General features: G+C 33.9%; 3 protein-coding genes across 4 annotated transcripts; 1 reads left to right on the top strand and 2 right to left on the bottom strand.

Moving 5' to 3' along the window:
* Positions 1–3372: 3372 nt before the first annotated feature.
* LOC110817087 (ARM repeat superfamily protein) lies at positions 3373–20181 on the top strand. Its single transcript, XM_088209105.1, has 18 exons — positions 3373–4026; positions 4245–4791; positions 8263–8514; positions 9780–9871; positions 10722–10932; positions 11503–11684; positions 11909–12136; positions 13073–13257; positions 15010–15103; positions 15218–15274; positions 15369–15503; positions 16496–16564; positions 16862–16975; positions 18099–18260; positions 18339–18467; positions 18583–18684; positions 19148–19224; positions 19321–20181. The coding sequence occupies exons 1-18, from the start codon at positions 3496–3498 to the stop codon at positions 19682–19684; spliced, it is 3531 nt and encodes a 1176-aa protein (XP_088065231.1). The 5' UTR covers positions 3373–3495; the 3' UTR covers positions 19685–20181.
* Positions 20182–21491: 1310 nt separating this feature from the next.
* On the bottom strand, positions 21492–22866 carry LOC110817089 (NAC domain-containing protein 83-like). Its single transcript, XM_022045485.2, has 2 exons — positions 22130–22866; positions 21492–22050 (listed from the first exon to the last, which is right to left on the bottom strand). Exons 1-2 carry the CDS (start codon positions 22311–22313, stop codon positions 21512–21514), a joined length of 723 nt encoding a protein of 240 aa, XP_021901177.2. The 5' UTR covers positions 22314–22866; the 3' UTR covers positions 21492–21511.
* Positions 22867–25069: 2203 nt separating this feature from the next.
* LOC110817090 (NAC domain-containing protein 83-like) lies at positions 25070–26504 on the bottom strand. Of its 2 annotated transcripts, none has more exons than XM_088209399.1 (3): positions 26161–26504; positions 25791–26014; positions 25070–25661 (listed from the first exon to the last, which is right to left on the bottom strand). In XM_088209399.1, the coding sequence occupies exons 1-3, from the start codon at positions 26342–26344 to the stop codon at positions 25368–25370; spliced, it is 702 nt and encodes a 233-aa protein (XP_088065525.1). In that variant the 5' UTR covers positions 26345–26504; the 3' UTR covers positions 25070–25367. The 2 variants fall into 2 exon arrangements, with proteins under 2 accessions (XP_088065525.1, XP_021901179.1); XM_022045487.2 differs by having other exon boundaries at positions 25073–25661; positions 25791–26065; positions 26161–26501.
* Positions 26505–27111: the final 607 nt, after the last annotated feature.

The raw sequence follows: 27111 nt of genomic DNA, 5'->3' as shown, positions 1-27111 counted from the left end.
GATAAAACGACATTTTATGAATTAATAGATATGTATAATTGATTAAAGTTGCTAATGGAGCCCGAATCTGATATATTTTCGGTTAGTTGCTGTTTTAGTTATTTTACAGTTTTAAATGCATTATAGTATCTGATCTATTTATTTTATGATTTTGAATGCATGAATCACTGTTTACTTCATTATGGCTTTATTTTGTGAATTCGATGATATGACTGCCTTATTGGATGCTCATTACTAGTTTAAATATTCATGATTATGTGAGAAATAGAAAACTAAGAAAAAATAGAAAATGTATGTGAGTTGATAAATGGATAAGTCGACAGTCTCACTAGATATCCTTGGAGATGGTGGATGTATCAGGTCCATAGGGAACCCTACCGGAGACGTTGTCTCTCATATCGGATGGAGTATAGAGACTTTAAATGTTTTGGCGCTCATACCGGACGGGGTATGGGGACGACCTGCTTCACCCTCATACCGGACGGGGTATTGAGATTTATAGTTTTGGTGCCCATACCGGATGAGGTATGGGGACGATATTGGAATTAAGTTATTAAGGTGAATGGTTCACGTGTAGTGGGGACCCCTATAGATCCCCATGTATACTGGTAGACTGGTAAAAGAGAAAATTTGTTGCATGATGATTAAAATATTAAAAGTATGACATGTGTTATGTTACAGAGTGCGTATGATTTCCTGATATTATAATGTTATTATTTTCATAAGTTATTTTCATGAATCTCACCGAGATAAGTAGACAGTAAATGGTTTTATTATTGATAAATGAATTTGTTATAAATTATACTCTATTGGTCATTTTTATTTTCTACAAACCTTTAATTTTGTTATAGTGAGATAGTATGACATATTTACTGGACTAGTGTAGCTCATTCCTTACTTAACCATTTCAGATCAAGAGGATTTGGTTCCCAAGCTCGTTCTGCAGGAAGACGGCGAGTAAATACCTAAAGATTTTATAGTTTTCCTTATAGTATTCATTTCTATTATTTAATTTAGTTAGCTTATTCTTTTATACGTTTAATACGTTTTGGTTATTGTGTAAGGGATGTTAACCATAATATATTTTATTTCGCTTCCGCACTTAGAAATTTTATATACATTTCCTTTAAATTTCTGAAACCGTTACAAAAATTCTTTGATTTTATTACTCATCTAATAACATTTATATTTTATAAAATTTATTTATAAAGTATATGCAGATCTTGGAGGTGAACATCAAACTAAACTCATACTAGACTATAAAAGATTTTACAAATAAGACTAAACTTAATTTGTCGATCTAGTATGATTTTTTGATTTAAATTAAATAATATTCACTCATAATGGATTTTGCTTTAATATTACATGATGATATTGATTAATTAAATTATAAATAAAATAGTGATACAAATCCAGTTGGCATAATCATAATTCACCGCCAAGACTTAATTTAAGCTCATATGGGAGCTTACATGGGAGCTCATGGCCATATGGGAGCTTACTCACGACCACATGGGTAATTACATGGGAGCTCACGGCTTCATAGGAGATCATATAAAAGCTCACGACTTGATGAGTTTAAGAGGTCATATATTATGCCATAAATGAGGAAATAAAGATCTCGTTCAAGATAAATAAATTCCACATGGAGATGAGTATCATATGGACCCAATTCAGGAGGCACTTGAGTTTATGGATGAAGTGTCACAAGATCATAGACCGATAAACTCAAAAAAGACTGCTAGAGATAAATCCATGAAAAATGAAGCCTTGAGCCAAACTTTGAAGACCTTGAAAAAGGGAGACCGAACCCATTAAACTAAGAGGAGAAATGGGTAAACACTTATCATATAACTCATCAAAACTTAGCACTAAAGAGTCCTACATATTAAGGACTCTCAGTCACCATTTTTCAAGACCTTTATCCATCCTGAGTTCATCAAAATTGAGCATCAAGGAGTCCTAAAGCTAAGGGATGTTCAGCTAAATCATCTACAAATATTTCACAAACAAGCAACTACCAAAAGAGTCCTTAAATTATGGGACTCACAAGTATTGATTATTTTCATGTATGAGAATTCGGTTATACTCATTTACAAGAGTTTTATTAAGATAAAACTAATTGTAACTAAGTTACCAATTGCTTTATAACTTAGGAACAATCAGTTAAGTGATTCTTCACAAGTTAGATATTAAGAGTCCACAAAATCTTTGACTCTCAGATAAGTATTCTCTTTGCCACTCACACCACTTATCATAGACAACTTTGATGGACTTAAGAATCATATTAAAGTCTTGATGAGATGTGAGAATAAGAATCATATTACTACAAGTCATTACCGAGATTACACTCTTCTACAATTCTTGTTACACACAATTTAATCATGGATAAAACTCCAAATCTCATAAGGAATCAAGACTTCTCAGCTTATAAGCATTCTTCACATCATAATTGAATCTTAAAAAATAAGAATTAAGCATAGTCAGCCACACACCAAGTAAAGACTAAAGAGTCCTTTAATGTATTTTAAATTATGAGTTTATCACGTAAAAGTAGTTATCTAAAAGTCCTACTTTATAGTAGTCTTTTTTTTTTTTTAATTAGAACTCTTGTTAAATTTATCTATAAATAGGCTTCATTATAAGTATAACTCAATTCAAGTTTTAATCAAGAATATTTCTTCAAAGGTGTTGGCTAAATGTGCTACTTGTGAGATTTTCTTCAACTTTTTTATTGTAAGAGAATTGATATTTATTTATTAGGATAACTTATTGTGTTTTCATCAATTTTTTTTTTATTGATTTCAACTTTTTAAGATATTGTCCTAGTGTTTAATCATTTTATATATCAAAATTATTTTAATTTTAATTACAGATTAATTGTGAATTAAGTGAAAAAAATTTATTTAGAGATTAAGTTTACATGAAAATTGTGTGTGTGTTCTTTTGGATTATATTGTTGAAACTTATGTTCTACATCAAGTGATATTAAAATAATATTTATTTAAAAATTTAAAATTATATTATTTTTTACAAATAAATAAAAGTTTAAAGATATACAAATATTAAAAATTAAGTATATTCTCTAAAAGTTTGAGTTAAAACTCCCTACTAAAAAAATTATTGACTTGTTAAAGTTTGCTTTTCGTGTTATATATAAATAAAACAATTCTATCAACATAAAATTTATTTACTGAATAATTAATATTTTTAAAATAGTGTGAGTTTCGAATAAAACTGTGATTTAAATAAATTAGTAGTTGTGTTGATATTAAAATGTGAGAAAAAGAAAATGAAAGCTTACTCCTCCTCTCGTTTCAATTGTTTTGATAAAAAATTTAAAAAAATATTTACTAATATTTTAAAGGAAAAACAAAAACAAAAACAAAAACCCCAAAGGCTTAAACCTCGTCGTTGTCCGTTAAACCCTACCTCGCAAAATCAACACAGACGCATAAAACCGGATTCCGGAGGACCAGCAAAAGCGCGCCCGCCATGAAACCAAAACCTCAAAACCAAGAGCAACACTTAATGGAGGAAAATGAAGTTCCATTCAAGGACAACACAGACATCTGTCAACAACTCATGGACCGCTACGCCAAATCCTCCGCTCCGCAGCACCGCCACCTCCTCGCCACCGCCGCTGCAATGCGCTCTATTCTATTCTCCGAGTCTATGCCGCTTACTCCACCTGCCTACTTCGCCGCTGCGATTTCCGCCGTGGATTCCGCTCTTTCTGGACAGAACATGGACCCAATCGCCGTGTCCGCGGCCCTTACTTTCCTGTCTATAGTGGTTCCACTGGTTCCGCACAGGGGTATCGCTCCCGTGAAAGCCAGCGAAGCGGTGGGTGTGCTGGCTGGGTTGCTAGAGAGAGAGGAGGAGAAACTTGGCGTGGCAAGCGTGAGGAGCGGGGTTAAGTGCGTGGGAACTCTCTTGGTTGGTTCCTGTGATTTGGAGGATTGGGATTCCGTTCGATTAGGGTTCGAGTCCCTTCTCAAATTCTCGATTGATAGGCGGCCCAAGGTACGTGAACAAGTTTTTTGCATAATGATTCGTGTCATATGTTTAGCTTGTGGAGATAATAGCTTAAGTAGAAATCTGGCATCAAATACATGGGTTCCTCAGCAAGCACATGCGAATGTGATATGTTGTTAATTTTCTCAAATTGAGGTTGCTGTAAATAAAATTTCAGCACGAAGCTAAACGAATCACGCTGTAACTTGATGCTTTTTGTGTTGCAGATCAGAAGATGTGCTCAAGAGTGTCTAGAGAAGGTTCTTAAGTCTTTTCAGTCCTCAGCTGTTATTAAGAATGCGAGTAAGCTAGCGAAATCGTTGCTTATGACTTACATGCCTGTAGCAGTTACCTTAAGTAATACGAGGAGCTTAGATGGGTCGAAAGAGAAGTTGAATACAAAGCCTGAGCAGGTAGAGGTCCTCCACATGCTGAACTTACTGAACCTTACTATTCCTTATATTTCCGTGAAAGTACTTTCGAAACTTCTGTCAGAACTTTGCAAGCTTATGAGTTCCGAGTTCTCGCCACTTACTAGGCAGATATTTAAAGCTATTGAAGGTTTCTTTGAAAATTCAAATGATGAAGTTATCATTCCTGAGATAAAGAACATTATCAATTCTCTTACTGAATATACATCCTTGGGAGAGAAGAATCCTGCAGACACTATTATGTCTGCAGCAAGCCTATTAAAAAGTGCTCTGGCCAAGCTTCATGCTGTAGATTCAAAATCAGCATTAAGTTATGTTCCCATAGTTTGCGGTTCTCTAAGAGGTATGTTCTTAGCGCATTTATTGTTCGTAGACAGCTTTGCATGCATGTCTGATTTCTTGGGAAGATTGGAAATAGCATTGTGTTGGAATTCTTTGAAGATTGATACTTTGATTTACCATGCTGCACATAATTTTAACCTACCACTATTAGAATTTCACTAACATTTACTTTTACACATAAATAGAAGGGTTTTTGAGGGATTAGTTTCTCCATTTGGTAGAGTTTGGGATCAGTTGTTCTATACCCTTGGTTTTTTGTTTGAAGGCAAGCATCTTTTTTTTTCTTTTTTTTTTTCCTCTCCTTCTTCGAGGACGATTTGAGGGACCTAGTAGATATTTTGACCTGTATGGCTCTTGTAATTGTGTGGCTGTTATGTTCCCGAGATCAGGATTTTGTCACTGGGTGATTATATAAAATTTCTGGTTCCATAATCTGCTTCTCCTTATTGCGATTTCTTGAGCAGCTTATTTTGTAAAAATAGATTACAACTCATCAAAAAGAGCTGCTATTTTAGATGTCGTTAGAGAGAGTTCCAATCTCGTACTTTAAAATAATATTATGATTTATTTTATTAATATCAAACATTCCCCTTTATATAGAGATTACATTTCTTATTTAGAAATGTTAATCTAATTTGAAATCTAAATCTAATTAAGAATATTAGAAATCCAATACTATTTAGGAATCAAATATTAATGGAAAATATATATATTATTTAGGAATTCACTACTAATTAAAATTTTAACTATTTAGCAATTTAATACTAATTAGGATTTCATATTTAATTAAACGTCAATTTTCCATTCTTACTGTGCCTTTTATATTTGCATTCATAACATTACTCTCCCCCTGGTTTTTAAGCTTGTCCTCAAGTTTGAAATGTGGATGTAACTGTTTCGTTGGTATTTTCTTGTTGTCTATTATCACGTTCAATCTTGAGCCAGAATAGCGTTTACATTGGTAATCCGAAACAAACGACTCATCACAGTTATAATATAACCCCTTTAGGTTTCTTTCTGCCATCTCTGTTCTTGTTAATTTCTTTATAACTGAGAGAAAATGTTAGTAGATTGTGTCGTAATATTGCTACTCTGTAGAATCGGTGTTTCCTGAACTGAATTGTTACGCTTGGTCACGAATTGAGAAATGTCACTATGATTGCATTTTATCATAATCCATAACTACTATTTCTTTTCAAAAGTTTTGGCCATACTCATTGCATTAACAAGAGTGGTAGGTGATTGCATTTCGACTTTTAGGCGGAGGTAATTGATCAGTCCTGTTGTGAACAAACTTACATGCTAATCAATTCGAACAAATCTGTTTGCCCATGTCAATTTTTTTCTGAAACTGCCTCTGATACTCCTTAATTGACTTTGTTTGTTTCAAGTTCACCAGCGGCCCAACAGGTTACTTCCAGCTGGTGGTCCAAACCTTATCGAACAGTATTTTTTGAATTTAGCCCAATTAATTGTGGGTTGTTCGGATTCTAATTGATGATATCAAAGTTGTGCTTCACTGAGTATGTAGAAAGCAGCCAATCCTACCTTATTTCCTTTCGGTGTGTGTTTATTGGTAAAAAATTTCTCACACCAATATAAATAGATAAGAGCATCTTCAGAACTGTCGAAAGTTGAAAAGTCTAATTTAGTATAGCGAGAAACAACCACATTACTTGGATGATGGTTTGTGCCTTGCAAACGACTTCCCACGTGAAACACTTAAGGCGGTTGTTCTCGCGGGTTATGATTACTAGCAGTTCCTTTCGAAACGGTTTACATGTTCTGACCAATTCTAGCTAACATCTTCTTGAATTGCAAGGATAATTTCTGCAACTGATTGCCTAAGCGTTTTTTGATTTCTGCTGTTCGTGCTTCGTTTGCAGCGAGAGCTTTCTTTACCATCAATCATAAATCTTCTATTATTGTAGAGTTGCCCATTGTGTTAGGCTCCGATATCAATTTGTTATGTTCCCGAGATCAAGATCTTGTCACTGAGTGGTTATCTAAAATTTCTGGTTCCATAGTCTGCTTTTTCTCTTTGTTGTGATTTCTTGAGCGATTTATTTTGTAAAAATAGATTACAGCTCATCAAAGGAAGCTGTTATCTTGAATCTCGTTAGAGAGAGCTTCAATGTTGTACTTCAAAATAATATTCTAATTTATTTTATTAATAGCAAACATGCTTCTTTATATAGAGATTACATTTCTTATTTAGGCATGTTAATATAATTTAGAATTTAAATCTAATAAAGACTACTCTACTAAAATATTAGAAATCCTACATTATTTATAAATCAAATACTAATGGAAAATATATATATTATTTAGAAATTTAATATTAATTAGAATATTAATTATATATTATCCGATATATTTTGAGTCTTTTAGGAAAATTATTGATATGTAGGACTAAATTGTAAATAATTGTTTATGCTCTTTTTGCACCTTTGGTGCTTATACTAATACTACTCTACTACTTTTCACTTGTGAAAAAAAAAAACTAATTAGAATTCCAACTACTTAAGAATTTAATATAATTAGGATTTTATATTTAATTGAACGTCAATTTCTTATTCTTGCTGCGTCTTTTATATTTGTATCCATAACAGTAGCATCCCTTGGTGCTTTGGTAATACATGTATTTTCCTTTTTCTTGTAAGAAAAAGTCTTTACCCACAACATATTCATATTCATATTCATCTTCAACTATTTTTTTTTTTTTTGGATTTCTATGTTTGATTTTGCCATGCTCATAATTGTGTATCATCCATACTTTTATTTCAAAAAAAAAAAATGCTCATAATTGTGTGTGATTTTCCTTTTTCATTGTTTTCAGGTAATGTAGTTTTCCAATGTTGCTTACATCAACAATTGTGAACTTGATAAGATAATTTAAATGTTCCTTGGGTGTTTAGTACTTATTTTTTTAGCCAAAAAATATTACCCCTGCATTACTGTCTTCTTATAAATAAACTCTTTCTGGTCTTCTATGGTCATATCATATTTCGATCAATATTTAAAATAGTTGTGGGTTATTCCTTTTCGTTAAACTTTTCCAATGATAAGTTGTCGTATTCACTCAGTTGAAGTTTCTCTAGCGTATTCCATAGTTGTCATATAGGTTGTAGTTCGCTATGGATTTATGGTACATGCTACAGGTGTAGAACCATGGTGCACCATTTCCATTTTCATTTGTATGCAATACTGTGGGTAGACTGCATAGGTTTATGTGATACATGGTTCGGTTTATAAGATTGACAGATAATGCAGGAGTTATGCTTCCTGTGTGAGGTATAAACTTTTGAGCTTTTTTATCTTGGAATTTGGTTATGTGCGCTCTTTGTGGTTCTCGTTAATCTTTCTATATGGAAGGACATTTCAAACTGTTACTCTTATTATGTCTGTTCTAGGTTAAGAGTGTTGCTTGTGCATGTAGGATCTCTGATTTTTGTTTTCAATACTGATTTAGGTCTTTTGACTTCTGAGACTACCCCTGCATCACAGGCTTCAACTATCATAACAGAGTTGATTAGCCATCATATAGATTGCAAGGTTCTCTTGAGTAAAGGAGTCCAACCATTCGGGGATGATAGAGTGGAATTCGAGGAGGCAAATGCAATAAGATCTACATGTGCACTCTTTGAGGATACCCTTAGTTCATATGCTGGAATTCCAGACGAGCATATTCTGGCCATAGTTTCTGTCTTGTTCAGTACACTTGGTATCTAGTTTCTTTTCCTTCCCTTTTTTTCTTTCAAATCACTGCATAGAACATTATTTACATCAATCAATTATTTATTGAACATCTGGATTGTTTTGTTGGTTTCACCCAAAAGTGAACTATTTTCTACATGATATTTTACTGGAGAAATCTATAGTGAAGTCTCAGAGTGGTTTCTTTTGCTTGTTGAATTATCATCTTTTGATATATGGTTATTTTTGATTGAATTTGGTAGATCATATGTGGATAAATGTATCTTCTGATGGTGACTGGTGTACCATCTGTGTTAAAAATTGCTTTTATTGGGCTTAATGCTTTTAAAAATGACATATGATGTATGAAGTTTTTAGTCTTTTACCAATGGTTTTACTGTCTTAAAAGTTGGCTTACTTTGCTGCTTGGGCACAGCTTGATATGGGATCAATGAGGCTGTTTAATGTAATAAACTGAATTACTACACAGTCATTGCTGAAGTTAGATTTACAAGTTATCGTTGTTTGGAAGTAAGAGTAGGAATGCTCAAACAACTAATGTCAGTTCCCTGTAAGGTTATAAGCAACCTGACTTGTGCTAGTTATTGGTTTCCAAGATTAACTTGAAATTCTACCTCAGTCTAGCAATTTCAGTATTAGTCCTTGCTAGAAATTATAAGTGTAGGATCAATTTGTTAATCTTGTTTGCATGCAGTTGTTGGCCAAAGCATTACATAATGTAACCGTTTATTTGATGAGAAGTCTTATATTCAAGCATTAATACGAGGTCTTTAACCATTCACTCCTCAATTCTTTTATATGTTTGTTCCCAATATGCACGTAGTTACAAATCTTGTAACTATTCTTCTGTCTGTGCTACATATTTTTTCCTCTCTCTCTCTCTCTCTATATATATATATTTGGATTTTTTTTTTGGTTATACCTGGTAATTTGTTCCTTCATAAATAAATGGCTGGTAATTCTCGTTCTATTATGTAGTTCTGATAAGATTTTTCATGATGAGCTATTCTAGGAGAGCATAAGCTTGCACATAAATATAGGTTTGAGTTGACATTGAATCTTTACAGTTGGTTTGGATATTGCAATAAGTGCTACCTTCTCTCTCCCTCTCTTCATTATCTCTGTCTCATATTAATGAATTATTTCATTTTCCAACCTGGCAACATTTTGATATTTACATGCCTCTGCATCTCAGGTTCTCAGTAGTGAGTCTAGATAACTTGCCATGTCTAGATTTGGTAATACTTATAACTCATTTTCTTCTGGTTGTAGGAGAGTTCTCATATCGCTTTATGAAGAGCATTGTAATTAAGCTTGCCAAAATCATGAAGGTTGCAAGTAGCAACGCATCAAAGATTGACAATGTAAGTCTTGTTGAAGCTTCTTATAATTGTTGCCTTATTGACAAGGGCTTCTACAGACTGTTCTTTGCTTCTCTAGAATGCTGGGATTCTACTAGGTGTGAGGTCAAAATTAATGATTATTCTCAAGTGAACTACATCCATTGTTCCACTAAGCACCAATATTTTCTATTTCCAGTATTTAGAATAGTTTCTTGGAAGATCTTATCTCATTAGGATGCTCGGGCCTCATTGATTGGTGGTGGTTAAACAACATTCTTACCTTCTCTTTTTGTGCACTATCTAGGATAAAGAGTTCCTGTACAAGTATGTTGGAGATTGATATCTGTAATTGAGATTTTTGGTTTGTATACCAGAGAAATTGATCATTCCTTGGATAGAATGATTACTGCTTGAGATGTCTTGCATGATTTGTTACGACCCTAGCACCTGGTGATTTTAATCTGTATTCAACTGGAGAGTCAAATTTATTTATTTTTGAAATAAACTAGAGAGTCAAATTTATGATTGGATTGGTATCCATAAGTTTCTTAAATTTTTATGAACGGTTGTTATTCTATCATTACACCTCGAATTTCTTATTTAGTATCGGTTATAAATTTGACTTGGCAAACATCCATCATCACTAGGTGCTTAAAACACGTAAATACCATTATATCTGTGAACTGGACCCTCTAGTTGAATATGCAACTGGAGATTATTTAAAATCTGTCCCAATTGTTTTACTTTATAAATAGTCATTTCTGAATTTGTCCTGATCTTATCCTTGTTGAAGCTATAGCTCATGGACATAATTTTTGGTGGGTTCAAATTTTAACTGAAATGTTCATTGATGTCCTTTTTTTATTTGCAGCTCCGGGAATGTGTTGGGGCTGCAGTAAAAGCAATGGGATCAGAAAGGTTATTAGTACTTTTGCCTATCACCCTTGACACGAATGATTTCACTTGTTCAAACATTTGGTTGGTACCTATCTTGAAGAAACATGTTGTTGGAGCTTCTCTAGGGCATTATATGGACTATGTTGTACCTCTTGCAAAATCAACTTGGCGGGCTGGTTGTAAAGGTATAAAGCATCTGGAGAGACTTCTTAAATTAGTGTTAAGTTTTTTTCCTTGGTGGTTGAAGTGTAAAACCCGGATAATCTAATATGATATTGAACATAAAAAGTTTTGCTTTTTGGTAACTTAAGATGCATCCATTGAGAAAATTTATGCAACACTTGGTGATGCTGGCAAGGTTGGACGTTTTTTGCCAACCTGACAAGGCTGGCAAGGTTGGACCTATTACAAGCTTGTGATGAGGCATGCCTGCACTTAATTATCCTTTAAGGATATTGTGCAAAATCAGGCACATTTATACACTCGAGCACATGCATGAGATTACAAATGAATTTATATTTCTAGGTACACATCTTTCTGTATTAAACATTTCTTTCCTTTTTGGTTACTATCAATATTTCTAGTTGTTTAACCATGATGTATTTGTAAGCAAAACCCAACCTTAGTCAAAGTTTCTGACAATTGTTTGTTTACAATTTGTGGTGCTCAACTGACTTCAGAGAAATCTAAGTTTTAATGGCATAAGTTTATTTTTTTACAATCATCATCTTTCATTTCTATGTTGTCTTTTTCAGCTAAAACTTCAGTTATTGGGCAAGAGCTGCAGTCTCATGCCCGTGGCCTTTGGGAGCTTCTACCTGCCTATTGTCGCTATCCTGTTGATTTGCACCAAAATTTTGATTCTTTGGCTGAGCTTTTAATCAAATTTCTCAATAAGTACTCTTTTATGCATGAAAGCATCAGTGTTTCCTTGCAGGTGAATTCTTGTGATTTGTTGTCCTAAGTTGCTTTAAAAAATATGAGCAGCTTATTCATTTGAACTTGCTTGTTGCTTGATTTTTGAGATTGGACTATAGGGAGAGGGCCGGTTTCTCGTTTGTTTGAATTCTTTTGTTTTCTAGCTTAGGCTATATGGTTTCTCATTAGTTGGATTTTTTAAATTTTCTGATTTCTTTCTTTCTTTATTTGTTTTGTATCTAGGTTCTTGTGAATAAAAACAAAAGTATTCTTGGCTCTAAAATCAACACAAGCGACTCAAATATCTACACAACCAAAGATTCCAGATTAGAGTTTGAAATTGAAGCCACTTATTCAGAGAAAACTGCAAGCAGAAACATCAAGGCTCTGGCCTCATGCTCCACCAAGTTGCTTCAGTCCCTAATAGACATATTTGTTGATTCACCCCCTGGGACCTGCCCATATTTGAAGGTTCGGCCATCACCCTTTCCTCATGTTTGATTCTGGTTATCCTTTCCTATCGTGAAGTGAATTTATTTGCTACTCTGTTGATCTTATCTCAAAAGAAAAAAAATTTGCTACTCTGTTGATCCCTTATGAACCCTTCCCACTTAATTGATTTATCTATTTTTACTACAAAAGGCAGGAAACAAATTTTTTTTTAAATTTTCAATTTGACTTCTAAAAAATGAGTTGTTTTTCTAAAAATCAGTTTTCTGCAGTATAGCAACTGAACTTTTTTGTCACCATACTTTTCCTTTGTCTTGAAAATTTTTCTGAAAAACACATTTAATATTTGATTGCATTTAATTTTGACCTAGTTTGTTCAGCTTACAGTCCATATTGTGGTCTTTAAAACTAAATATTACATGCATTTTCAAATTTGGTTTTCGGTTCTTGTGTCTACCAAATACAAAATTACGTTGCACCTTCTTAAGAATGATATTTTGATTGATGTGTATTATCGTAAATATTATAGCCCTATATATACAGATTTTTCAGAATAGAAAAAATGAAATATACAATTAATTACAAAGGATGTAATTTTACCCTTGTACCATTTAACCTAATCTGTTTTCTCTCTAACATTTTGGTTTACTTTCTCTTTCACACCCTGATCTCTTTTCTCTTTAACACCCTGATTTACTTCCTCTTAACATGTCCTTTTGTCATTCCACTTCTTTTCTCACAATTTCGAGGACTATTATAATTGATATACATTCCTCGGTTGGAGAATGACCATTTGCTATTCATTGATTTAGCTTCTCAAAATGATGTGTGATCTAATGAGCATCGTGATGGTTGTGTGCTTTTGGCTCTTTCTTTTTTGGTTTTGCTTTGAATGTAGACATCAATCCATAGGTTGGTAATCAAAAGCATAACATATTTGTGATTTCTTTTTTTCAGGAGGCAGTTGGATGCCTGGCTTCTATTACTGATTCTTCTTGCACCAAAAGAATTTTCATGTCTTTGCTCGAGAAGTTAGACTTGATAAATGGTGAAGATGACTTCAAAAACCGGGAGACTCAGAATCAAGAATCAATTGACGAAAAACCAGAGAAGCTAAGCACTAACGAGACACATTCTTGGAGGTAAATGGGATGACTTTTCTATAGCTTCTATTGTGTGCACTCTAACTTTGTTTTGCATCTGAATTTGATCTACTGCATTTTGCTATATATGTGCCTAACTCACATTTTTATATAGATATTATCACTTCAACTTGGTAGAAACATAAGCACCTTTTAATACACATAGCTCCTTGGTGCCTCTTAATGCATATTCTCCGTTTTCTCTGAAAAAAATGTCCACTCTCTCAAAAAGGTTGGTTGGTTAAGTGCGCGATGTGCATTCTTGTTTGGTGAGTGTAGTATGACATTCAAGACATAGGCCTGCACAATTTGTAGAGCTTTAAAGCATTTCTTCATGTGGTCAACCCTCAAAAAAAGAGCCCACTTCACCCCTATCATGACTAGATTTTTCATAGAGGAAATCAAGGCTATCCCTTTTTCTTTAATGGAGGGCTATTTTAGACGCTATAAAGAGAACAAAAATAGAACTTCAAACACTTGCAACAGAGACTCAGTTAATTGGTCAATAGGCAGGGGGGTAAAATGAAGAATGTGAGTGGGTTAGGAAATTTATGAAGTGCAAAGTCAAAGAAGATTATAGTTAGAGCTAGTCTCGATGTGGTGATCTTATGAAAAACAAAATTAGAGTTGGTGGACATGGATAATGTTTTGAACTTTGGAACTTTAGATCCAAGAAATTTGTTTTCACTCCCTGTGGTGCAACTGGAGGGATGTTGGTAATATGGGATGCCAGGCTTGCTTTTAAAGTTGGATGCCTTGAAGGTTCACTCATTTTTTTTTGTTTGTTGGATATTAGAGAGCAAGGTTGCGGGTGGTGAACTTATGAGTATGGGATGTTCCATTGGGAGTAACTTCCGGCCATTTTTGGCTTGTATGTTCTCCTTTGGTGATTTTGTTCCTATAAATGTCCTGATGAAATTTGGTGGTAGTTGGTGCACAACCAGCATAAGAGGTTTTAGTAGCATTATTAAGGATGTGATTTAAGTGACATTCTCTATAGTCAGCTGTATGGTTTAGTTGGTACTTGTCTAGATGAAGTGTTCTATCTTCTTTTTTTTTTCTGAAATGAAAAAGAGAATTCATTCCAAAGGTACCAAGGGGGTAGCTGCCCAATATATGACATTTACAACTCAATCAAATGATCTAAAATCATCCCCAAATCTTCTAGGTCCTGTATATCATGTCCCAAGAATAAGGAACCAAAATAATAAAACCATCTATTCTTGATGCTGGTAAATGAAGTGTTCTATCTTCTATTGTTATAGAAGTCTTGACTAGCAGGAAGGGTACTTTCTGAAATCTGATTTGTGAAGTGCAGACTCACCAATGTCTCTGATCTTGACTACCAGGGAGGGTACTTCTCCAAATTTGGTTCATGAGGTGATAACCATCCAGCGTCCCAAATTTCTAAACTATCTTTCCTAGTGTTTGAGACAAGAACTCTATCATTCAAGGTGATGTCATTGTTCACATTAATAAGAAACTAAAAAGTGCATTCCAGAAAAGATTTTCTTAAGTCACACTCTATAATAAACCTAAAAATCTCTCATAGTTGTTATGAACTGAGTACCATCCCGTTTTTCATCATGAAAAGTCATTGAAGCCACTAGCGTGACACCAATAGGAGCACTTGAAGCCATAAACAGTGGAAAGCTGATGATTTGATATAAACTTCCTTCACTGCTGCCATAGACACTGACCATAATTGAATCTTGTTCTAGACAACTGAGAAACATGTTGCATTTCATACAGGTGTGTGATAATGGATCTAGCATCTTCTCTTGTAGAAGGAGCCAAGGAAGATCTTGTTGATTTAATATATAGTTTAATTCAGCAAACTTTTCAGGTACATAATTAATTTTTTTAGGCATAAGTTATGCGTACTTCTTGTATAACCTCATTTAGATGCCAATTTGATCAAAACATGGACCAAAGAAATTTTTTAAACATTGGTATACAGGCGGCTGATGAGATTGGTCATCCTGAGGCATATCATGCTTTGCAAAGAATTCTAGAGGTCTGTAAGCCATCTTATTCTTGGATGAAGGGATAATTGCTCTGAAAAGTTTTGTGATTAGGTACTGAATTAACTTTTTTATGTTATGGTGCAGGAGCATACATGGTTTTGTTCTTCTCGATTTTCAGAGCTAATAGATCTATTAGCTGGTCTTAAAGCTCCTGTTAATATCGCAGCCCTCAGAAGTCGGTTTGCTTGTTTCCACATTGTAATGGTCCACACATTTAAGGTCAAAATTTTCCTCCAGAACATTGATAAGCTTTTTTTCTGAACTGGTTGTAAAAAGTGCTCTACCTTATTTATTAGCAACATCTGTTTTATGTTTGTATGCAAGAGCAACATATAACTAGGATAATATTTTAGGAATTTTTATGAACGATAATAATTCATGTTAGCAACCTGCCTGATGATCTTGTTGAGCTTGAAATTTTGTGAAGTTGTTTCCATGTTTAAGTTATATTATTTGTGTTTATTATTTAACAATGGAAAAAAATTTAACAAACTCATTGACCGAGGTTTCCTTGAATGGAAAAGAATAGTTTTATAAATTACAAGAACAAAATTATTATTTAACAATGGAAAAAAATTAAACTACAAACTCATTGATCAAGGTTTCCTTGAATGGAAAAGAATAATTTTATAAATTACAAGAACAATGAATTTTTGTGATAAAAAAAAAAGAGCTGAAGAAAGTTCATGGGTATTCTTTTTTTCAATCAAGTGTCTGCTGCTTATTTCAAGCTAGGATTTAGGAGACTTGATTGACGTTTTGCTTGACTTATAAATACTTGTATATGCAGGTTGCATCTCCATGATGCTTTTTAAATATATACTTTTTTTATTAAAAAAAAACTATGTTTTGTTTATTTGCAGTCAACTTATCTTTTACTTATGGGTTTGCTTGCAGCAAACTCTGTAACTATACTCAATGCAAACTCCCTGGTTTTTGTTTCACTATTTCTTGTTTGACCATACTATTTGTGTTTGTTGTCTCAGTTAATTTAAACCTAAACTCAAGGAAAGTTTTCAAGTAGTGTGTTTGAACGGTCTATCCCCTGTGCCAACACATTTTAGGCACAAGAAGATGCCCGTGTAAAGTTTATTTTCTTGCACTGTCTGCTCATATCAATTGCTTTTACTGACATAGATTTGAAGTTTCAATGTTCTCTGCTAAACAAAATGCAGAAAAAGCTTAATTTCTGTATAACATGCTTCCTGCAGATGAGCCCAGAGGAAGCAAATGAAAAGGCTTTTCTTATTTTCAATGAGATCATAGTCACATTAAAAGATGTAAGAGCTGCTAAAGAAGCGTGTTATATTTATTGTAGTTTATATTCATTTTCAATTTAGAATAGTCAGTTCATACATCCATGGTAAGATGGGTGCATGGATCCATTCAACTATCAATCTATAAATCACATATAAATTTTTCATTAGTAGCTTTATTCTGCTTGCTAAGTGCACACTTTCCAGCGTCTAGTATCATTTCTGTTGGAACTAACTTATTGGTTCAATGATACAAGTAACTTGTGGAAATTATTTTTTTTAGAGAAAACTGATGTATGAATATCCGTGTTTCTTTTAAAGGCTAAAGAAGAACGTAGAAAGGCTGCTTATGATGTACTCCTTGACATCAGTTCCAGCTTGAGAGACTTATCACATGTTGGTTCTGATCAACCTTACCACAAACTGATTAGCATGGTAAGTGCATGAACAATCATATTGTAATGTTCCTCGGGATGTTTTCGCTCCTCTCACTTGAATGAAAAACTCATTGTTCAATTATGGCTGATGTTAAAGTTACTACTTAAGGTATTACTCTGTGGAGTGATCTGTAGAAATTAGACTACAAGGTTAACTCATTAACTTTGGCTCACAGTTTCTTTGGTGTAAGCCCAAAAGAGGAAAAAGAAGAGATATTAGTTGGAAATCCAAACTGAATAGAGCAGCCTAAAATTCCTCTATATTCTCTGCTTGGGCTTAAGCATGTAATTTGAAAAGCATCAGTACCTTCAAAGTTTAAGATTTTTTCATGAACGGCTTACCATGCCTTGTCTCTAGACATCTGTGTAATGAGTTTTCGAGGAGGTGGGACCAACTCCCACCTCTTCTTACATTGCAATCTAGCCTGGAGGATGTGAATGAAATTGGTGACTTTGTTTGATCTGAATTGGGTAATGCCTCCCACGTTGGAAAGCTTTATTTGCTCAATTATATATGGTGTAGGGGTGAGGAAAGAAGCTAAGCCCCTTTGGCAAGTTGCAATTTTTGCCGGATCATGGTATATTTGGTTATTGAGGAAGCGGCGAATTTTCCATGATCCTGCTAATTCCTTCGAGGACATATGGGATGGGACCATTCTCATGGCAATTTTGTGGGCAAAAGCGCATGGACATTTCCTATATAGTTGTATTGCAGCATTCCACGGGAATTGGGAATCTAGTTTCCATAGTGCTCATGATGCTGCAATTGTGTGATTGTGTATATCTTTTGTTCTTGTTTTTTTAACTTATTTCTTGAGGGGGACATCTTACCCTCGGTTATTTGTATTTCCTTCGTTCTGTCCGTTAATATATTTCTTCACTTATTAAAAAACAGGTAAACCCCAGCACCTAGTGTTGTAGTTGCACCTTTGATTAAATTGATCTGAACAACTGGCATTTTTTCTCAAGCATGACAAGCATGACTTGCAGATGTTAAGAAACTTGGTCAACTATGGCTGTGCTTGTAATTATGACTACCGACATTTTTTTCCTGGCTATTTCATTGGTGATAATGCCTACTATTTTTTCATGGTATAATGATTATGTTGTTTGATAAGCAGGTAGCAGGATATCTTTCTGGTTCATCTCCGCACATAAAGAGTGCAGCAGTGTCAGCACTATCTGTACTGGTTTATAAGGATTCTGAGATCTGCCTCTCAATGCCTGAGCTTGTTCCATCGCTCTTATCTTTGCTTCACTGCAAAGCGAATGAAGTTATAAAAGTGAGTATTTCCTTGTGTCAACTTCTACTGTCATTGATGTTAGCTTCCATCTGTAGATGATGTTTACAAATTGAACAGGCTGTTCTGGGCTTTGTGAAAGTACTAGTGTCTTCCTTGCAAGCTAAAGACCTGCAGAATCTTCTTTCTGAAGTAGCCAATGAAATTCTCCGATGGTCATCTGTATCAAGACATCATTTCAGATCCAAGGCACTTGCAACTTTAGCAATAAGCTTTATGTTCTGTGATTGCATATGCTTGCTTCTCTGAAGTCTTTTGTGCTCAGAAAGGTCTTCTCACACTTTGTGCATTATTTTATCTGCAGGTGACAGTCATACTGGAGATTATCATAAGGAAATGCAGTTCTTCCGCAGTTGAATCAGTTACTCCTCATAAATATAAGGGTTTTGTCAAAACTGTTATAGAGGTTTTCTTCTTTTTGCTTGATGTCACTTTTCTCTGTTACTTTTTCATTGCATTAAACGAAATTAATCTGATTATGAGAACTCTGATTTGTTACTGTTGGATATAATAATGAGTACTTATTATATGAAGTTTGAACTGGCCTTGTCACAATGAGATTTTGTAAAGAGCCTGAGTCTTTTAGCTTGGCAGGTCCTTGTACTTGTATCACTTGTTCCCATAAAGGATCCCAATCTGCACTCTTATCTGGTCTTGTATCGTATCATTTTAATGGATACCATGTGTTTGTAAACTAAGTCATGGAATACTTGAGCAGTTAAGTGTGTATGGTTAAAACAATTAAAATATGAGTATCTGCGCGTCTTCTGTACTGGAAATATCTGGTGGATTGTGACTTGCTGTTTTTCACTCTTTTGAGGTGTCTGATGGAAATCATGTTCTAATTTATGGTGGCTATCAAATTGCAGAACCGTCATGCCAAAACATGTTCTAAAGAAAGCTCTGGTGATACAGAAACTGTGGCAGTGGATTCTTCCACCAAAGGGTCCAATTGCTTTATACGTCTGATTAAATATTATCTGCTGATCTACTTAACGTTTTTGATGGTTTCTTGTCATTAACATTGATCCATATTTTTCAGGCTGCAAAAGAGGAAAAGGAAAGCATTGGATAATCTACCAGGGGTAAAGGGTTCCACAGAGCATAGAAAAGGAAAGAGGGAGAAGACGGACACTTTCAGACTTACTGACCTGACAGAGCCTGGTATATCTAGTAGTGGCAGATTTAGACCGTCAAAAAAAGGTAAAGATTTAAACCGCAAAAACTCAGTGAATTTGGGACCAGGAGGAAGGGGGAGAAAAGGGAGAAAGGACTTTGGCAAAGGCCCAAAAGTTGGGCAGAAGAGAAAGATGGAGAAGAGTCCCGTGACAAAAGATGGATGGGCAGGTGATGTATCTTCTTCTGGTTCTAAGTTACGGAAGCAGAAGAAGGTTGGAAAGACATGATAAGCTGGTTTGAGGGTGCACAATCTAGCCATAATACCCACACCCTGCAGCATGAGGAGCTTCACCAGGCCTATCCCTTCGAATTACTACAACAGAGGGATCCATTATTCCTGAGGAACAATGTATTCAAAATGCAACTCATGGACTGGCATTTTATAGGAAATAGGGAGAAAGTAAAAAAAAAAAAAAAGATATGGATTGTGACCGGATCAAAGCCAAAAGGCAACAATGTACTCGGAGTTTATTTGTGATGAGCTTCGAGGAAGTCCTCATTTAGGCAATGGGATGATTTTGAGATTTTGACCTGTATCATTGTTGTCCAGTTTAGCCCTGGAGTTGATAAGTTATGTCCTCAAAGTTCTTGCTATTATATATATTGTACATGGTATAGTTTCTTGCGAGGTTAATTTCTTCAGAGGTTTTTTTTTATTCTGCTTTTTGTAGAGAGAGATTTTGAAATTAGTTATTCAGTTGTTGACGGTTGTTAAGTTTGTTAACCTTGGCTTCTTTCTTGAGTGAATCTTGCTGGGTAAGTGTAACAAATTTCGCTGGAATGACCGTTGGCCGCTTGTTTTTTTTTTTCTTTAATGCATATTTATAACAAATAAAAAAATAGATATATTATATTATGGTATTTTAACATATATATCAAATTCGTGTTTATATATGCATGAAATTAGAAATTATTAAGTTAAAAAATATGTTAGATGAAGAGATTTTTTTTTTTTTCAAAAGCTAACTTAATGTATACAAAAAATATTATCTTTTAAACAATTAAATTAATATTAGAGAACAATTTAATTTATTAATTTTTAAAACAAGAGAACTTTTTTAAGGTAATATACTCCTATTACATCACAAATATAATTGTCTTTTTTTGGGGCAGTGGAGAATTATTTGAACCCAGATTGTCAAATTTTAATTAAAAAAATTATGTCATTTTGAATTTTAGCAAAATGAATTTATTATTTATTTATTCTATTTGACTAATATATGGTATGAAAATTAAGTATTACAGGTTTAAAAAAAAAATCTCAAAAAATAATGCCTTAATTTCAAATCTAAAAAGAAAAAAAAAATAATAATAATAAAGTAACTCAATTTACGTTTATAATGAAAATTTTAACTTAATTGATAATTACTATTCTTTCTAAGATAAAATGTATGTTTACTTTTTTTTTTTTTCAATTTTTTATCATAAAAAAAAAATAAAAATATGCTGAACTAACATTTAAATATTAAATATTACAGACTCCAAAATAATATATGTTATACTTTTTTAAAAAAAAAACTTGAATAACTTGCATTATATTTTTAAGAAAATGTAGCGTTGTGACACTGAAAAACCCTTTGCCATACTTTTGAGAAAAAATAAAACCATCTTCAACAAAACTGGCACAATTGGATAGATTGAGAATCTTTAAGAACATAAGATAACTTGTTAACTACTTTAATATAAGAACTATATGTTCAGCAAATTTTTTTGAACTTTGTAGCTAAGCGAAGTACTTACCATTAATTTCAACTTGGAACAACATAACTAGCATTCAAAATTCTTATGCTTCTTTGTCGAAGCCATCAATGGCATGAAAAACACACTGCATTTTTTTATGTTATTATTACTATTTCTACTGCAGGTCTTACTGGAGACTTGCTGCAATTGAATTAGTTGCAGAGAAAACAAACAGCACTTGTAGATTCATTCTACTTCAACAACAAAACCGAGTATCTCCATTGGTATAGATTCAGACTATGAAAAAGAAAAAGAAAAAGAAAAAAGAAAAAAGAAAAAAAAGAAAGAAAACAGAACTCGATACAAAACGCTTCTTACTTCTCTATATTCTCATGATCACTATCAGAATTATCTGCGACGACGACACCAGATGTGTTTCCCTTTCTTCGCTTGGAATCTGGCCCGTCTTCCGATGTGTCCGTCGACGCCGGCGGCGGCTCATACTCTTCCTCATCGTCAGCTAGCTCATTAAGAACGCAGAGGGCTGCGGCGGCGGCTGCTTCTCCTGTTGTCCCACTAACAACATTATCATATTCATCAACGTCCCCTTTGTTTCTCAGCTTATACAGCACCCATATTTCCGCTTCAGGAGAAGAAGAAGGAGATTCAATAGTCAAGAACGCCGTATACTCATACATGATCCACTGGGTTTTCGATCCATCGGCTTCAAAGTATATTAGTTCCCTTTTTTCACCAATCTTCTCGTCTTTAAAAACAATTTCCTCCGTGATTTCACTCATTGGTTTCCAGTAACCCCTTCCACCGACCACATCATTTCTACGATCATCTGCAACTAAAATCCCCGTTCTTGCGAAAAAATACCTCTCTAAATCTCTTCCCAGCGGTACTTTATCTGCGCCAACAAAGAGAACGAGCGTTTTTTGTAACAAAATATTAAAAACCAGACGAAAAAAAAAAACATTAAGTCTCACCAGCGAGTTCTTGAGGATTCGTCCATTTGTCAATGGCGTCCGTCTGGATTTTGTTTTGAGGCAATGGGAGGCCCATGGCTTTGCGGTTCAAGAAATTGATTATTAGTTGATGATCATTCGGGTCGAATCGGCAGAAGGAGAGCAATGACATTGCGCTCGCCAAGTCTTCGGGGCCGAAGTCCATGGCGGGTGTAGTTCAAGAAACAGAGAGCGGAAGTTTGTGGAGTTTTCTTGTATAACAAAGGGAGGGTGGTAGAGAAGAAGAAGAAGGAAATAAGGAGAGAGAGGTAAAGACAGTGGACGAGAGAGCTTATTTTTTTTCTTTTATTTTTTTAAGAGCGCGTGATAACACGGATTGTTTTTTCTCTTTTATTTTTTTAAGAGCGCGTGATAACACAGCCTCTTTATATATACCAGATAACTCGGCCGTTACGCTTACTCTCTCTTTCTCCCTTCTTCCTTCATCAACCAACGAAATGGTTACTGTAGCTCCTCCACCTCTCCTCAAATCAACTCGCAGAATGTTAATCGTCTGCAGAACCATAAGACGCTGCCGTATTCGAAGAGAAAAATTCAGTGCTGGTTGACCACGATAAGAGTCAGCACGAGGTCTTGACTCGGGAGAGTGGACTCAGGCAAGCTGAGATTCCAAGACGGTACGCTTTACGCATTCAGCTGGAATGGACGGTGTCCGAGGTGGTAGAAAGAGTAATTGAGCTCGACCTTTGGGAGGATGTAGAAGCTGTCTTGAATCACTGGATGCGGCATTTCGCTATAATAATTTTCCCTGATTAGGATATTTCGTTCTCCCTCTTTCACATTATAGTAATCTCAATATTTTTGGAAATTGGTGGCGAAATGCAATTTGAATTTTACTCTGTTGAGCATAGCATTAAAGTTTTTCATTAGATGAAAGATCGGAAGAAAACTATTTTACTCGGATCGATATGTATAACAAGATGATCAAACTGCATTCTAGATATAATCAGACCAATCAAGCTTGTGAATTTTATTCTTCTAGATACACAGATGGAGGTATTATTATTTTTATTGTTGTTATCATCATTATTCATTTTGAAAATTTTCTATTTGTACAAAATAACTTTTATTTGATGTCTCTCCTATAATTCTAAGTTAATCTAGAGGTTCTTTGCTATATGCGAACTATATGTTCAAACTTATCAATACACATGATCGAGCTGGTCAATGCCGTTGGGCTATAAATGTCATGGAAGACATGCTAGGTACAGTTGTGTGTATTTATATTTATATCAATCTTAGTGCGTCTTATTTAATGTGCGTTTCATTCTCTTTTTTTTCTTGTTAAAACTGGAATCTGGATAAGAAAAAAACATTTGAAATTTTTTATGTACTTGGATTGAGTTATAATATATTGTTTATCATAAATTACTAAGTTTAGAACCCTTTAGGAATATGATTGTGACTTTTTGAAAAATTTATGAAAAAATTAAAATGTTATTTTTAATATTTTTTATAAAACTATCTTATTTATATTCTGATTATATTACAAATGCTGAGACAGAACAAGTGTTCAACGTGATGAAGATGGCTGGTTGTAGTCCTGACATTATTACATACACTGCAATGCTGCATGCTTTCAATTTTTCAAGTAAGATTCTATTTTAAACTGTTGAGATAATAGTAATCATTTATGATAGTTAAGAAACTTGAAAAAAAACTTGTTCTTGTTAAATTTGTGAACAAATTAATTGTTCTTGTTAAAATTATTAACGTTAATACTATTTGTTTTTAACTTTCCAAATCTATAAAAAAAAAACAAAACAAAATGTAAGTTCAATAGAAAGAATTTTTGTTACTTTTTCTAGCAAAATTTTGGCAGTTTATATAAAGAGATGATGAATTGAAAAGAATTTTTCAAATTTATAGATCAAACCTTTTATTTAGAAATTAACTTTTTGAGAACAGTAAGTTATCTTAATTTGATTAACAACTTAAATTTAATCTTAAATTTTAAATTTATAAAATATATAATTAATAACAAGATTATATTAGAAAATAGACAGTTGAATAGAGCAAAAACCCCTCAAAACCTATTCTAATAAAAAATTGAATCACAAATTATAAATTATTTAAACAGATTAGAGAAAGCAAACTTTTATTCTTTTTTCAAAATAAAATTAAAATTTTATACTTTTTAAACTATTCATATAATATTAAAAATATTTATATAACGTTTTAAAATTTAAGAGAATATAATATAATAAAGCAATCCAAAAATATTTATATGATATTTTTTGGTAGATGAAAAATCAAAAGAATTATTATACTCAGAGTGATATGAATAACATGATGATTAGGTTGCATGTTAGACATAATCGGAGAGATCAAACTCGTGAATTGTTTTTCAAAATGCAAAAATGGAGGTATGCTTATTCTTTGTTTGTTCTTATCTTCCTTAATATTGAAAATCTACCAACTTCTATTTTTGTTTTTTGTAAGATTTAGATTAAGCATAAGAAACCTAATTACTTTTTTCTGTTGGGTTATTTATTTATTTTATTGTCCATCATTCATTTATCTAAATTGAACAGCTTATTTTAGATTAAATCATCCTTACAAGTTCAAGTCATCACATATTACATAAAGCACTTGTACTATTTTATGATAAAGAACTGTAAAAAAAATATGATGAATCAAATTTCAAGTATCAAATATTAGAGTTCTCCAATAACTCACATTATATTTTCAAAAAAATGTACTGAACCAGTATTCAAGTATTAGACGTTATGAATACAGAAGAAACTCACAATATTTTTTAAAAAAACTCAAATAACCCTAAAAAAAGTCGCATGAGATGTTATAAAAACTGAAGAAACTCATGCAAGATTTTTCAGAAAAACTCAAATGACCTTCAAGAAAATAGGATCGGTACCCAAAATTAACACAACTTATTAATTAATTTAATGTAAAAACTATATATTCAGCGATTTTTTAATTTGGTAGCTAACAGAAGTACTTACCATTAATTGACATCCAAAATTCTCGTCCTTCTTACAGGAGACTTGCTGCAGTTGAATTAGTTGCAGAGAAAACGAACTGTTCTAAATGACCTTTTTCTACCATTAATGAAGAAACAGCACTTGCAGATTCATTCTATTTCACCAACAAAATCGAGTATCTCCATTGGTGGATTCAGACTGTGAAATAGAAGAAAAAAAAAAAAAAAAAAAAACCAGAACTCGATATAAAACGCTTCTTAATTCTCTTTTTTATCATCATCACTATCAGAATTATCTGCAACGATAACACCAGACGTGTTTCCCTTTCTTCGCTTGGGGTCTGGCAGATCTTCCGATGTGCTCGTCGAGGACGCCGGCGGCGCATCCTCTTCCTCGTTGTCAAGTAGCTCATAAAGAATGCAGAGAGCTGCGGCGGCGGCTGCCTCTCTTGCTATCTGGCTAACAACATCATCAGATTCATCCAGATCAGTACTATCATAGACGTCAACGTCCTTTTTGTTTCTCAGCTTATACACCAACCATTCCTCGACCTGATTATCAATATCCAAGAACAGTAGTTTCATACCCATCATCATCATTATGATTAACCTCAAAATGATAAATTCTAAATTCTTTATCGTTTTTAAGATAACCAGTTCGCTTTATTTATACTCACGTACATTGTCCGGTTTAGCGGAAGAAGGAGGTTCATCAGCCAAGAACATCCTATACTCATCCATGACCCACTGGGTTTCCGATCCATCAGCTTCAAAGTAGATTAGTTCCCTTTTTTCACCAATCTTGTCGTCATTAAAAACAATTTCCTCCGCAATTTCACTCGCTGGTTTCCAGTATCCCCTTCCACCAACCACATCGTCTCGACGATCATCTGCAACTAAAATCCCTGTTCTTACAAAAAAATACCTCTCTGAATCTTCCACCAGCGGTATTTTATCTGCCGCAACAAAGAGAGCGAGCTATTCTTTTGTAACGAAATCTTCAAACCCAGACAGAAATTTAAGGGAGGAACAAAAAAAGATGAAGTCTCACCAGTGAGTTCTTGGGGATTCGTCCATTTGTCAATGGCGGTGATGTAGATTCTGTTTTGAGGCAATGGGAGGCCCATGGCTTTGCGGGTCAAGAAATGGAGTATTAGCTGATGATCATTCGGGTGGAACCGGCCCAAGGAGAGCAATGACATTGCCTTCGCCAAGTCGGCGGGGTCGAAATCCATGGTGGGTGTAGTTCAAGAAACAGAGAGAGGAAGTTAGTAGAGTTTTCTTGTAGAAGAGAGGGAGGGTGGTAGAGAAGCAGGAAATAAGGAGAGAGGTAAAGAAAATGGACGAAAGGGATTTTTTTTTTTCCTTTTATTTTCTTAAAAGCGCATGTAATACAGTCTCTTTATATATAGACAAGATAACTTGGCCGTTACGCTTGCTCTCTCTCTCTCTCTCTCCTTCCTTCATCAACCAATGAAATGGCTACTGCTGCCTGCAACTCGGCCAAACATCTGCAAAAATCCACTCGGAGAACGTTAATCATCCGCAAAAACCACAAAATGCCGCCGCATTTGAAGAGAAAAATTCAGTGCTGGTTGACTACGACAAGGATCAATACGAGGTCTCGACTCGGGTGAGTATACTCAGGCAAGCTGAGATTCCAAGACGGTACTCTTTACGCGTCCAGTGTAACACCCAAAAAAACAAATTTCTTTCCATTATTATTATTATTATATTATATTATTTTAATTTAATTTATTTTATATAAATATAATTTAGTATTAATAAAGTTTAATTTATTTTAATAGAAATAATAATAATAATAATAATAATAAAAAGAGGTAAAAATTATTTAGGGATTTAATTAAAAATAATTTTGAAAAAAAAAGTGAAAATTTAGCTTATGAGAGTATTTTTCAAAGAAAAATTGGAAACCGGAGGTCAAAACACAATTTAGAAAAGTTGTGCTACGTCAGCTGCCCGGTCAGCAGCCCTGGTTAAG

This window comes from Carica papaya, chromosome 8, assembly GCF_054855325.1.
Source record: "Carica papaya isolate Zhongbai chromosome 8, ASM5485532v1, whole genome shotgun sequence".
NCBI classification, from domain to species: Eukaryota; Viridiplantae; Streptophyta; class Magnoliopsida; order Brassicales; family Caricaceae; genus Carica; species Carica papaya.
Note: the sequence above shows the minus strand (reverse complement) of the source record. Positions and strands in the feature narration are given on the sequence as shown.

Bases quoted from the DNA above. Each gene is read 5' to 3' on its own strand.
- LOC110817087 (XM_088209105.1), top strand. From the start codon at position 3,496: ATGAAACCAAAACCTCAAAACCAAGAGCAACACTTAATGGAGGAAAAT. The intron at 4,792-8,262 runs GTATGTTCTTAG...ATACTGATTTAG, and splicing joins AGTTTGCGGTTCTCTAAGAG to GTCTTTTGACTTCTGAGACT. The intron at 9,872-10,721 runs GTAAGTCTTGTT...TTTTATTTGCAG, and splicing joins ACGCATCAAAGATTGACAAT to CTCCGGGAATGTGTTGGGGC.
- LOC110817090 (XM_022045487.2), bottom strand. From the start codon at position 26,344: ATGGATTTCGACCCCGCCGACTTGGCGAAGGCAATGTCATTGCTCTCC. The intron at 26,066-26,160 runs GTGAGACTTCAT...TTGTTGCGGCAG, and splicing joins GAATCCCCAAGAACTCACTG to ATAAAATACCGCTGGTGGAA. The intron at 25,662-25,790 runs GTACGTGAGTAT...ATTGATAATCAG, and splicing joins CTTCCGCTAAACCGGACAAT to GTCGAGGAATGGTTGGTGTA.
- LOC110817089 (XM_022045485.2), bottom strand. From the start codon at position 22,313: ATGGACTTCGGCCCCGAAGACTTGGCGAGCGCAATGTCATTGCTCTCC. The intron at 22,051-22,129 runs GTGAGACTTAAT...TTGTTGGCGCAG, and splicing joins GAATCCTCAAGAACTCGCTG to ATAAAGTACCGCTGGGAAGA.